This window comes from Argentina silus (genome assembly GCF_951799395.1).
Source record: "Argentina silus genome assembly, chromosome: X".
Lineage (NCBI taxonomy): Eukaryota > Metazoa > Chordata > Actinopteri > Argentiniformes > Argentinidae > Argentina > Argentina silus.
Genome location: NC_139653.1, coordinates 2315383 through 2329470, shown reverse-complemented (window position 1 = coordinate 2329470; position 14088 = coordinate 2315383). Strand labels below are relative to the sequence as shown.

Here is a 14088-nt window from a genome sequence, read left to right as displayed (position 1 = left end):
CAAAGATTTAGACCACTTCAATCCTCAACACATAAAACGCGTGAAAATGTTGGAAACATTTTTGGGCCACAAAATGGCCCAAAAGTGGTCCAAAAGTGTGTTCATGAAAGGTTACATGGATATTTATCAAGACAGACAGATCCGACTTCAGCTGTTTCTCAGTGTATTCATTGCTCAGAGGACAGTAGTACCAAACAAACGCAGATGTGTTTATAGTCAGTGTAACATTTGGGGAGTTCTTCGTGATGTCACATTTAAGTTGCTTAGCAACCATTGTACACAAAGGCAAAGCCAGTTCTTTGGCTCGCTTCATCTGTGTTTGTTTGCTGCTGTTAGGTATAGGTATTCTTTCAACAACTTTCCGACAAAAATAATGTCCTATACAGGCTTTATACGCGGTACCAGTCGTGTTTCCAAAGAGGAGCAAGAGTTCAACGATTTGAAAAATAAAGCTGCTGAATATTATAGAGCAAATGGAGTTCCACAGAAGATAGAGGGTGTCCTAAATGAGATGTTCCTCGATAAGCCTGATGATATTTTCGGTTTTCTGGTATGAATTGATAAATGAGCTAGTTTGCGAGCTAAGTTATGAATAGATTGCCAGAGCACCCTACATCGAGCTAGCCATTTTGCATAACTGCCATGCCATGTCATGTTAGCTTCACTACCAGCTAGCTACACATTTGCTAGCTAGTAGCAAGGACAGAGTAGTAAAGTAGCGAAATATAGCCTATCTCTATAGCCTAGCAAGCAAGCAAGCAGGACCATGGACAATACTTTTGAAGTCCCAGTTATTTGGCATATTGCAAAAATATTATGGATTTTTGGAAGCCGATGGGTCCAATTTATATAAAAAAAGTGTAATGAGACTTAAAATTTGTCTTGGTATGTCTACAGGAGTTAAGCCTATGTGGTTATGTGTGTTGTCGGTTGCTTCTGCGAAGTATTTCATTTAATCACTTTTTAAAAAAAATATTTTAGGCAAATTACTTCTCAAAATTCTCAACGCCACCGGTGATAAGCAGACTGTTAGGAAAAGAAATCTATGATGGAAAAGGTCAATTATCAGTCCAAGCTGAGGTCTTCTGCATCATCAACAACGAGGAAAAGGTACAAGAGCAAGCTCCTCAATGCCAACTAGTACACATCACATAGACGTTTTTGTTTTGTGTGTTTCTGTGTTGGAAACTGAAGATATGTGGTCAATTATTAGTGCCATAATCTATCCAAATCAAATGATATCATGAATTATGTTTGACCTATCAAGTCTCGAATTGTTTGAATGAAGTTGGACACAGTTTACAATTGGGATCTCAGACACAGCAGCATAGTACCGTTTGAGATGACACTATGAGGGCTCTACTGGGACTTATAATGGAAAGAGGCAGCTGGGGAAACAATCAAGCAAGGAAGGTAGTGATCAGAGGACAGCCACTGACCCTTGCCATTTCAGTTTTTACACTATTATAGGCTGGAGATATTAGATCTGACACCACCATGAATCGAGGGCACAGCAAGACTACCAAAGACACAATCATCAACTCTGTTTTTTTACTGAAACACCCAGCATTCATTTACATAATCTCAGCATGTCAGCAGTTTTAGTTCCTTTAGAGTCATGCCCCCCCTCCCCCACCCCTCTCTCTCTCTCGCTGTGGTATAAGGGACAGTGTAGCAGCTTTAGCACCCTTTAGTTTAGAGTTATGCTCTTGGATTAATACCGCACCCCTTTGGCAGATACAGTGATATGGCTGATAATGGCTGTTAATCTGCTATGACAGGGAACAGCAAGGCTAGTGGTTGAACCTAAAGGGGGGGAGAGAGGGGGAGGAGTGGATATTAACTCAGATACTCCACCTTCTAACCATGCTGTTGGCTTCAGGTCAGCAGGAGGTGACTGTGTCAGCGTTGCTGCCTTCCTCAGTGCTCATTGCAGCCATGGACCCTGTCTAAAATGGCAGGCCAAGCAGAAGGGAGGCACAAAATGCAAAAAAAAAATGTATCTCGCTGTTTCGCCTCAGTGGAATAATTGGATTGTTTCACACATTTGGCCATGTAAAATCAGGCTCCAACACAATACCGTTGACATCTGCTGTTTTTGTTTTACTAGTTACACTGAGCATGACCCTCTGGTTTTCTGCCCAGAACCAAAAACAATATTGTTTGTTGACCACACAGAAATAGATATATGATTACTATTTGTTGGTAGAGAAATGACAATCAGATCTTTGTTGTTGAGGTTGGCACAAGGGTTGGCTAAGAATAACAAATGTTTTTTATTACAGCTTAATACATAAAATCTGTGTTTAAACAATGTTGTATGGTATCTGTCTATGATGGCACTAGGCACTGCCACTCTCACTCTAAATCTATAAGGTGTATCTGTCATACAGGTGTACCCATTGCTTTTCCTAATTCTCTCTCTTTACATGAAGAGCACATGTTCTGCAGTGATATCCAGCCACTGTGAGGTCCTTGATGACAGTTTTCAGGACCCAAGTGTTGAGGCCATCAATAACAATAAGAGGAGGGACCCTGTGATGACTGCTCTCCACTGGATCAATGAACCGCTGAGCACAATGCTAAAAGGCTCTGATCCCTGTGACCAGACAGGAGTGGATAAAATACTCAGGTAGGCACACTTTCTAGTTCTGAATGATTGTGTAGCCAAAGAGGTTATACATGTTTAAATATTGCAGAGTTATTCTGAAAAGGCTACATACAGAGCGACTGAGTGGGTGGAAGCTGGGGGTGGTGGGTGGAAGCTGGGGGTGGTGGGTGGAAGCTGGGGGTGGTGGGTGGGACGACCACACAAAACTTAATCTCATAGCTGTGCCGTTTGACTTAGAGTGCCCTGCCTGAACTAACACTATGATGATGATGAATGATTCTTTTTCTTCACCTTGTTTTTCTCTCCACAAGGATGAGTACAGAGTAGTGCTGTGCAATTCAGTCTACTGGAGCCTGTATTGCATTGTTACATAAAACAACCTGCCTCATGTAAAACTTTAACATTCATAGATCTTTTCTTGGATTTTTCTTAAACTGTTGTCTTTCATAAAAAATGAATTTGTCTCTGTAAGAAACTATTGTGACTATGGGACACATCTGTCATACAGAAAAGACAGCAATTTGACTTATCCAAAGTCAGATTTGGCTAAATCATGCATCAAAACATAGTTTATTCTGTATTAAATGAATTATTCTGTAAAGTACAGTAAAGGTTTTCCCTTTTGTGTTACCAATAAGGTGCATTAGCTAGGCCTGTATTGATATGTTGTTATCTAATAGTTTTAATATGGGTCTATGGACTGCAGATAAGAATTAGCTATACAGTATCTTGTGCACCACATGAAATGCCTGACTAGGACTTGTATAACAGGGCATGCTCATTAGATGACGTGAAAGATGTGGCGTTCCTCCAAATGGCTGCATTAGCCGTGATGATCAGATATTATCTCACAGTTACGTAGTGGCTTTGGCATCCCTTGGGAGTCACCAGGGCAGTAGGTTAGGGGGAGGAGAGGGGGTGGGTAGCAGTATGCCAGAACCTAGCATGGCCCTCTACTGAACTGTCATCATCCTCTCCCCATCGCAGAGCTGCCATATCTAATTAGATAGCCTTGCTTAAAGGAGATCATATTAGTGATACGGACATAAAAGTCATCAGACATGGTTCTGAGGTGGTCAATTCAATGTAACAGCTCTTGAAGTCCAGGATTTAGATTTGTCTTCATTAACATAGGACTGTTGAAAATATAATTCATGTCACAGGACGTCTTTCGTGTCTGCTCAGATGAGGCCAGATTAACTTCACTGTTTGTTGACCTTGCAGAATGGGGCGGAAAAGATAGGCACTCGCTGCCAATTGTCAGACCCAATCATATCATTACAATGCCCCGGATCTTCTTATTGGTCATTTTTAACCATCTAACATGAACCCATGGTAGAGTCCAATGAGTTGCTCTGTATTGGTATGACTCTAGGGGGGAAATAACATAAATCCTTGTCCATTACATTGAAGAAACAGCAGTTTTTGGATGGATTGGAGCCCCTTGCATCTTGCTTGTTATTATAGACAGTGGATGGAGGATTTAACATGACAGCCTCCAGAAAACAAACCTGTAACAATGAGTAGTATTAATGACTAAAAACTATGTTTTAGTTTGGCTTGTCAAAAGCTGTAAAAGACAGGAAATTCAGCACACTGCTTTGATGCCTGCTATAGTGATGTATGTTACTGTACTTCACACAACATGTACTCACCACTGGGCAGGTTGCTTAGGATTCCAAGTTGCAGTCAAACAGCCTAATTACATTTACATGATTGTCACAGCAGCCAGAAGCAGAATTGCTTGTTGTTGTATCTACAGTGTAAGACTAGCATTTCATCAAAACAGTTAGCATTTTGATCTTCACCATCTTCCGTTTATGGGCATGTAAATGCGATACTTTATACATTTAACAAAAACGGTATTACCCACGAACCGAACTCGGTCTCAATGCACTGCTCCGAAACATTACCTGGTGGGGCCCCGAAAGCCGCATCTTAATCGGTTGTGTAGACATTGCTATAGGTCTAACTAGAGAAATCTCAGTTTTTAAGGTACCTTGTAAACAAAAACGGCTGAACTAATCATTGCAATATTCAGGGGATGTGTAGACATTGGCGCGATGAGCAGACACAGACACACAACAGGATCCGATTTTGGATGGTGATGTATCGCCTCCATTCATTTTCTACGAGCCGATGTGCAGTGCACGACGGGATCGTCCGTGAGAGAAGTAAAATGAGTGAAATCTGTTCAATCTGACTGAATATTACTTAAATGAGGGTGAACTTCTCAGCTCGATGACCAATCAGGTGATTTGACTACTTACAAAAAATGGAGGACACTGAGAACTGGGCATGAACAACGTCTGGGCATGCTCCTGATGAGTCGGCGGATGGTGTCCTGGGGGATCTCCTCCCAGACCTGGATCAGGGCATCAGTGAGCTCCTGGACAGTCTGTGGTGGTACTTGGTGGCGTCCGATGCACCGATACATAACGTCCCGGATTTAGGTCAGGGGAACGAGAGGGCCATTCAATGGTATCAATGCCTTCTTCATCCAGGAACTGCTTACACTCTGGCCACATGAGGCCGGGCATTTTCCTGCACTAGGAGGAACCCAGGGCCCACTGCACCAGCGTAAGGTCTGACAATGGGTCTGAGGATCTCATCCCGGTACCTAACAGCAGTCAGGGTACCGTTGGCTATGACATGTAGGTCTGTGCAACCCTCCAAGGATATGCCTCCCCAGACCATCACTGACCCACCGCCAAACCGGTCATGCTGGATGATGTTACAGGCAGCATTACGTTCACCATGGCGTCTCCAGACTCTTTCACGCCTGTCACATGTGCTCAGTGTGAACCTGCTCTCATCTGTGAAGAGAACAGGACGCCAATGGCGGACCTGCCAATTCTGGTGTTCTCTCGCGAATGCCAATCGAACTGCACGGTGCTGGGCAGTGAGCACAGGTCCCACTAGAGGACGTCGGGCCCTCATGCCACCCTCATGGAGTCTGTTTCTGACAGTTTGGTCAGACACATGCACACCAGTAGCTTGCTGGAGGTCATTTTGTAGGGCTCTGGCAGTGCTCCTCCTGTTCCTTCTCGCACAAAGGAGCAGATACCGCTCCTGCTGTTGTGTTGATGCCCTTCTACGACCCTGTCCAGCTCTCCTCGTGTAACGGCCAGTCTCCTGGTATCTCCTCCATGCTCTTGAGACTTGTGCTGGGAGACACAGCAAACCTTCTTGCGACCGCACGTATGGATGTGCCGTCCTGGAGGAGCTGGACTACCTGTGCAACCTGAGTGGGCTGCAGGTACCGCCTCATGCTACCAGTAGTGACGAGGACACTAGCAGAACACAAAACTAGAGAAGAATCAGTCAGGAAGGAAAAGGAGAGAGCAATTGTCTGTGGCCACCACATGCAAAACCATTACCTTTTTGGGGGTTGTCTTGCTTTTGCCTCTCCAGTGCACATGTTGTCACTTTCATTTGCACCAAAGCAGGTGAAAATTGATTCACAATCACTTGTGCTTCCTAAATGGGCAGATTGATATCCCTGAAGTTTAACTGACTTGGTGTTACACTGTGACGATTAAGTGTTCCCTTAATTTTTTTGAGCAGTGCATGATCCGATTTTTGCACGCCCGCCTCATGTCACCCGTTGTTGATATATTTTATTTGTCGTACATTTCGACTTAGGCTGAGCTATTTATTTTAAATAAAGTACGATTATGCATTATCAAATAAATTAAATCGACTATGTATGTACATGTTATAAAGACATGCAAACTTTGATTGCACAGCCTAAGCGAAGTGTACGCCTACATGCTTCCAGCAGCACACACGCCCACCTACGATCAACCACAAGGTGGCGAACTGTTTTATATAAGCATTAGGTCACACTAGGTCACCATTTGGTAAACTACGCTGATAATACAAAATATGAATGCAAACTTCTCATAAAAGAGGGTTATTTTCTGAAGGCGCTGTAATAGCATCAACTTTATTCTAAACTAGTTCACTGCCTCCTCATGGCCCTTAATACAATGAGCCAGGCTCACTTTAAGGGCTCCACTGCATTATCCATTATTTCATTATCAGTGCTGCTGGATCCCTTCGGCTGAGTCTGACATAGCAGATGTCTCTCTACTCCTTTGACACAATGGTTCAAAGGTAACACTAACACCCCAGATCCACCTCAGAATGACATTCAGGCTGCTTGTTCTCATCATGACAGCCCAGCGTTATTCCTGTGAGGATGAAGGACAAGTGTCATTTGTTTTGTGTGGCAGTGATTTCTTCATGGCACGCCACCTGGAGGACCAGGACATGCGGAGCAGGGAGAAAGAGAATCAGCTGACCAGCGAGCCTGTCCCCGAGCCACCCCCGCCCGCTGCACCCCCCAAAGACAAGAAGGGTGGGGACAAAGGTAGGACCCCCATGTTGGCCAACCTAATAGAGAATCAGCACACAATGACAAATGTTATGTGCTATATAGGGAATATAATGATAATATATACAGTAGTGCACTACTTTTTAAGATATACAGTAGGTGCAGACCAACTCAGAAAAAATGACACACATATACACATCATATTACCTCTGTATTCATTAGCTTGTTCTTGATGAAACACTAAAATTCCAAACTCCCATTTGTATATGTGTTAAGTATGTATAAGGAGGCAGACTCGGAGGTCATGTGCAGGTTAAGTGTGCCACTGAAGTTTCTCCCTGGGATACACCATAGAGAGGTCATGCTGCCAGTCCAAGACCCCAGCAGCCTTGATTCAATGCACTCATATCCCGGGATCATTTCCCTTGTGGTCACTTCCTTGTCCCTTCTCGTGACGGATGAAGCCCACTGTGGCCCAATGGGATGCCTCTCCCCTCAGCTTGTGACATTTGGAGATTGTTGGAGTTGTGTTTTAACATTGGAGCTATATGAAGCTGACGCTGTGTTTCCTGTTTCCCAGGCAAGAAGGGCAACAACGCAGAGAAGCCAGTCCCGCCTGCAGAGCCCTCTGAGCCAGTGTTGGCTGGCAGCATGGCCATCGGTTCTGTGTCCTTGGCTGTGGCCAAGACTTGGGCTCAACTCCAAGGCATCCCCCTGTACAAGCACATCCAAGCACTAAGGAACCAACAGGTACCCCCTTGCCACACACACACACACACACACACACACACACACACACACACACACACACGCACAACACTCATATTGTCTTTTCAATACTTTTACAGCCATGTCCCAAAGAGCTTTACATCCCTGTGCCCATGGTAACTTTGTTGAGCTGTGGCAAGACGTCCCCAGGAAAACTCAACATTCTGGAAGAAGTGCTCCTGATCCCCATAGCAGGACATAGAGTCAAACAAGTACACACATTCACAATTTTGCCATGTATTCACCTTTTTTATTCTCCTATTCCTATTGCCCACACCTTCTCTCTGCCCAGTATTACACAACATTTATTAGTCAATCATCTGCTCTGGTTTATTCTTTGTGGTATGTCTTTATGCTTCTTGAAGAGTTGTCTCGAGAGTGTCTTTAAGGTTCAGTCAACCAATATTCCAGTTTGTTGTCAGGTGCCATACTTTCTAACAATAATTTGTCCCTGGGAAGATTAAATATAACCAAGCATAGAGGGACATCAATAGAGGGCCTCTAAAGTGATCTGTGAACTGCCCAACAGATCATCACAATGGTCCTTGAGCTTCAAAAGGAGATGACAAGAATAATGAACGCCGCTTCGAAAACAGGGGTGAGGAGGAACATTGCAGCAAAGTAACACAGCTTGGAAACTAGTTTGTCACCCACAGTAGATGAGTCTGAGCCCACAGTAGACGAGTCAGAGCCCACAGTACATCACATCTTGTGTTTCCAGTCTCCTAACAAAGACATTATGTTCCTGTGCTTGAAGGAAATACTCTTGTAAAATATGCTTTGGTTGGTATAGATTGATGCCCTGATTGATGTGTAATATTGAATTATATAAATTACACAACTCCCTGAGCAAAACACTGTAGTTGTAATTTAATTTTAAATCAATTCAATGCTGCCTGTCCATGGTTAAGCACTATTTGGGCTTGCAAATAGATGAAAGGTTGTCAATAGGAAATTGCTACCCCTATTCAACTTTTTTCCCTCCTTTATTATGTAATGAGTCAATGACAGCTAGCTCTTATGCTTATCCAGAGCTCTGTTTGTGTCTTACCAACGGAGCTCCGGCTAGGTTAAATGTATCCGATATTGGTACCGATCCCTTTGAAAGCTTTAGATACAGAAAGCTCTTTATTTCATCCATACCAATTGACCTAAGTCAATGCATTAAGAATATCATATGCTCCTTCAAATGATCCAACACGTCTTTCAACAGATATAAACATGTTATTGTTACAGTCATTATGACATTCAGTGTACATTTATGATGTTTCACTAGGAATTCCTTCCTCTCTTTTCCAGCCTGTACTGACTACAGTGTCCGACTCCGGAGCCTTAGTGGTTGGGTACGAGCGACCTGAGCAGCCTTTAGACCTAATTACTGAAGCATCAAACAACCTTGGATTGGCACTTGGAAAGCAGATCCTTTTGGCAGTAAACTGTGCAGCTCATGAGCTAATGGACTATGTATGTAACATAACTTTAAAGCACACCAAGTGTGTCCGTGTGCCATGAATGTAATTCTATACGCTTTGATTTACCTGCGAATGTGTAACAGTCACCAATATCTTACAGCTGTTTAAAACACCTAAAATAAAGTGACTTTTACACTTGGAAAAACATGTAACCTTGAAAAAAATATAATGGTTCAATATATGTATTGTTGATATGTTCCTTACAGGCAAAGGGGAAATATGAAGTTGTGACAGGAAGCCCCAAGTCTCCTGATGAGCTAGTAGACATATACGAGGCTTTGATTAGTAAATACCCAGCAGTTGTAGCCCTGATCGATCCCTTGAGAAAAGAGGTAAGATGAGAATGACACTCTAGAATACCATACAGAAGGCAGAACACTTTCGCCATCAAACTATTTTGTTTGATGACGAAAGTGACTCCATCAAACTATTTTGAGTTCCAGTTGCGATGCCTGTTTAGTGCTTGTAGGTATTTGAGCATACTATATAGGTATCAAGAACTGACAAATCCTCAATTAAAAGAAAAGGCCCTTTTCAATGATAACATTTGAATTTAATTAATTTCAAACCTTTGTGACAACATCAAGACAAGTAGCCAGACCAGCTTGATGCAACTGAATCAAAAGCTTCCTCCAAATACGGAACCCTTTATCTGTCAGCCATGCTTTCTGGCACGGACCAGCTATGTTAACCAATGACTTGAGCCTGTGGTAACAGATGTTCATGACCTCTCTCTTCAGGACGTGGATCAGTGGGAGAGACTGAGCAGTGTGATTGGAGGCTCATGCTCCCTGCTCTCTGATGTCTCCTCCAAGCCCCCGAGTCACAGTACCCATGAAGATGCCCTGCCCCTCCCAGGGGTCAGAGGTTACATCATAAAGCAGACCAATGAGACAACAGTCACCGATCTGGTCCACGTCACCCTAGAACACCAAGGTACGAGCAACCAGCTTGTTCCTCTTATGTTATAACATACACATTCAGACATACTGTGTACTTATGAGAGTAGCTAGGGCTGTAATGGTCATGGAATTTGGGGGGGGGGGGGCAAATAGACTGTTGTGTGTGTCCTTTTAAAATAACAGGCTGAAAGTGCAAAATAAACACTTGCTATTTAATAGCAAAATAGGCGAACTACAGTATAAGAATTTTGTTCGGTCTATTATTAGGCCTCTTCCTTTAAGTTCCGTGCCAAGAACACAAGCATATTTACATTGTCCGGCTTGAGGCAAGACCGGACAGGGGTAACAATGTTCCCCAATGTACTAAATACTGTCTCTGAGGCTGTGCTCATTGCGCAAATACACATGGATTTTCTTGAAAGTTTCGCCATCAAAGGAAAGCGACCCTGGTTGTCACACCACCATGCCAGGAGATCATCAGTGGAGTCTAGTGGCTCTTCTTGTAGGTAATCTTGTACGTAGTTTCAGTGACAGCACGCACTCTCATTGGTAGAGGGTCGTGCTTTGCTGGCCCTTTCGGTGCCCTACCTCCTCCCCTCCAATGCATCTTGCGAGCTAGCTAGCGGTAGCTTCAAAGTTGATAGCGCATTTCTTGAGGGAGAGAGTGTGCGCAACCATCTCCCTTTTAAAATGCAAAACAGTTGGATTGATAGACAGATTATTGTACCAAAATAATTGTTAATAATAATTATTTTACACTCATGCTATTAGGTAAAGTATGTCTACATGAAAATAAAAATCCACATTTTCAAAATCAATGTATTTCAACGGTTATGGCAGTCATTTTTTTTGTTGTACATGTGTAACCGCCAGTTCTTTAGATCAGTAATTCAGTTCCAATATTCAAATTCCATAATACTCCATAAATGTTAACTCCCAAAGATACTCTAACTGAAAGTCCCAATTTCCAATCAAATGGTTAGAAAAACCAACAATCCCAAGTCCCAAAATCAACACAACATGTAAATGCGTAATTCCCCTTCAAAATACAAACAAATATCTATGATCTATTTTTGTGTCGAGGCACAGATCTGAGGAAGGGTACAAAAACATTTTCTGCAGTATTGAAGGTCCCCAAAAACACACTAGCCTCCATCATTCTTAAATGGAAGAAGTTTGGAACCACCAAGACTCTTCCTAGAGCTGGCTGCCCGGCCAAACTGAGGAATTGGGGGAGAAGGGCCATCGTCAGGGAGGTGACCAAGAACCCAATGGTCACTCTGACAGAGCTCCAGAGTTCCTCTGTGGAGATGGGAGAACCTTCCAGAAGGACAACCATCTCTGCAGCACTCCACCAATCAGGCCTTTATGGTAGAGTGGCCCGACGGAAGCCACTCCTCAGTAAAAAGCAAATGACAGCCCGCATGGAGTTTGCCAAAAGAACCTAAAGGACTCTCAGACCATGAGAAACAAGATTCTCTGGTCTGATGAAACCAAGATTGAACTCTTTGGCCTGAATGCCAAGCGTCACATCTGGAGGAAACCAGGCACCGCTCATCACCTGGCCAATACCATCCCTACGGTGAAGCATGGTGGTGGCAGCATCATGATTCTGATTCTTCTGATTCTGATGCTGTGGGAATGTTTTTGCCTCAGGGACTGGGAGACTAGTCAGGATCGAGGGAAAGATGAACGGAGTACAGAGGTCCTTGAGTAAAACCTACTCCAGAGTGCTCAGGACCTCAGACTGGAGTGAAGGTTCATCTTCCAACAGGAAAATGACCCTAAGCACACAGCCAATACAACGCAGGAGTGGCTTCAGGACAAGTCTCTGAACATCCTTGAGTGGCCCAGCCAGAGGCCAGACTTGAACCCGATCAAACATCTCTGGAGAGACCTGAAAATAGCTGTGCACTGACGTTCCCCATCCAACCTAACAGAGCTTGAGAGAATCTGCAGAGAAGAATGGGAGAAACACCCCAAATACAGGTGTGCCAAGATTGTAACGTCATACCCAAGAAGACTTGAGGCTGCCAAAGGTGTTTCAACAAAGTACTGAGTAAAGGGTCTGAATACTCATGTAAATGTGATATTTCAGTTTTTTATTTTTAATAAATTAGCAAACATTTCTAAAAACCTGTTTTGGTTTTGTCATTATGGGGTATTGTGTGTACATTGATGAGGGGAAAAAAATAATTTAATCCATTTTAGAATAAGGCTGTAACATAACAAAATGTGGAAAAAATGAAGGGGTCTGAATACTTTACGAATGCACTGTATACTGTAGAAGTATGGAAATGAAAATCACAATGTTTTCTGCAATTTAACCATTCATGAATAATGTGTCTAACACTTAAAGGGATAGTTCACCCAAATTACAAAATCATATTTGGTTCCTTACCCTGAAAGGAGTCTATGGACAAGGACAGACTTCTATCAACACTTTGGTTCTGTTTATCTAGGCACCGTAACTAGCAGCTAATTGTCAGCATGTTTAACTAAAACCCAATGCAAGTCATGGACCCTAAATTAGAAGCTAAGCTATGTTTGAAATGTCATGCTCAAACAATCTCTATGTCGTTTAAATCAGGTAATTCAGTCAGAGAATTTGAGATAATTTGGGCAAGACATTTCAAACATGCTAACTTAGGGTCTATTTGAAGACATTGACATTTTAACCAAAGCGTTGATTGAAGTTTGTCCTTGACACATAAGGAAACAAATATCTCATTTTGTAATTTGGGTGAATTATCACACAGTCATGCACAGGCTGGCAGCAGGTCTACTTTATTCTTAAAATTGGGGCCATCTATTCACTCTCTCATGAACAGTATTAAAATAGGACCTCTATGAAATTAATCATTTTTGAAAGCTAAAATGTATGTTCTGTATCTTTAAAAAGTTAGGGTTTTTCTTTATGTTTATTATGAAGGGTGATGAACTTCAGAAGGAGTCTGCCAGTGTAAGGGACCTATTGAAAAATAGTGAACGACTCAGAACAAGGGTGTGTGTGTGTGTGTGTGTGTGTGTGTGTGTGTGTGTGTGTGTGTGTGTGTGTTCATTTGTATGTCAGATGCAGTGATCATAGGAACAACCTGTGGCGAGCCCTGCAGTGATGACTCCCTGGCAGATGTGGTGAGTTTTAGTCCTCTGCTCACTTGCACTCTGTCTCGTTAGGTCTATATCTTCCTGACTCTTTAGATCTCGGCCTATGGTTGTGTCTGTGTCCTTAGCCTGAAAATCTGCTTTTCTATTGTAAGTTTGACAATTCACAGTGACTCATTAATGATGTATTGTGCTCGGCACAAGTGTTACAGTACACATGCCTGTATTTACAAGGCCCAAGAAGCGCTGTTATAGTGATATCATAAACAGTTTGCCCATCATTGTGTACCCACACCACAACAAAGACAAGTGACGGCATCTCACATTGGTGCTCTGCACCAGAAAACTTCTCATTGTGGTGTTCCCTCCCACCTTCCCTCAGGCCGTAGGACTGGGCGCTAGGTATGTCAAACTGGGAGGTCTGAGTCGTGGAGAGCGGCTGACTAAATACAACCGTCTGATTTCTATAGAGGAAGAACTGGCCCAGCAGGGAATACTGGGTATGGCTTTTTCCTCCCTTGTCTTTTCAGCCTGGTAGAAAAAGGGGTCTAGACAAAGCCAAGGGGAGGCAGAGGCAGTAATGGCTCCACTGGTGAGAACACATCTCTCTCCCCCTGGACATGAAAGAAAACTGTGTGTCAGGAATCATAGAGGGAGGGGAGAGGGGAGGGGCTGGCATAAAAAAAACTACTTTGGTTCTGTTAATTGGCCACCTAATTACGTCTCCCCAAAAAAGAGACATGGACATTGCACAATTACTGAAAAGCGAGTTCATCTTTGTATGAAATAAAGAATTAACTTGTGCACCAAATGCGTACAGAAGAACTCTGTTGTATAGCTTTTGGTTCAGGTCCGGTGGAATATAGATATTTCTTGGACTTTCACAGCAAT

At 43.0% G+C, this 14088-nt stretch overlaps 1 protein-coding gene across 1 annotated transcript; it reads left to right on the top strand.

Annotated features, from left to right (window-relative positions):
- Nucleotides 1-373: 373 nt before the first annotated feature.
- Nucleotides 374-14076, top strand: eno4 (enolase 4; the record flags this gene model as incomplete). The annotated part of the gene is made up of 12 exons (XM_083696118.1): nucleotides 374-550; nucleotides 982-1110; nucleotides 2436-2632; nucleotides 6850-6986; nucleotides 7531-7700; nucleotides 7799-7930; nucleotides 8248-8316; nucleotides 9018-9182; nucleotides 9397-9522; nucleotides 9931-10126; nucleotides 13166-13227; nucleotides 13580-14076. The coding sequence occupies 12 exons, from the start codon at nucleotides 374-376 to the stop codon at nucleotides 13733-13735; spliced, it is 1716 nt and encodes a 571-aa protein (XP_083552244.1). The 3' UTR covers nucleotides 13736-14076.
- Nucleotides 14077-14088: the final 12 nt, after the last annotated feature.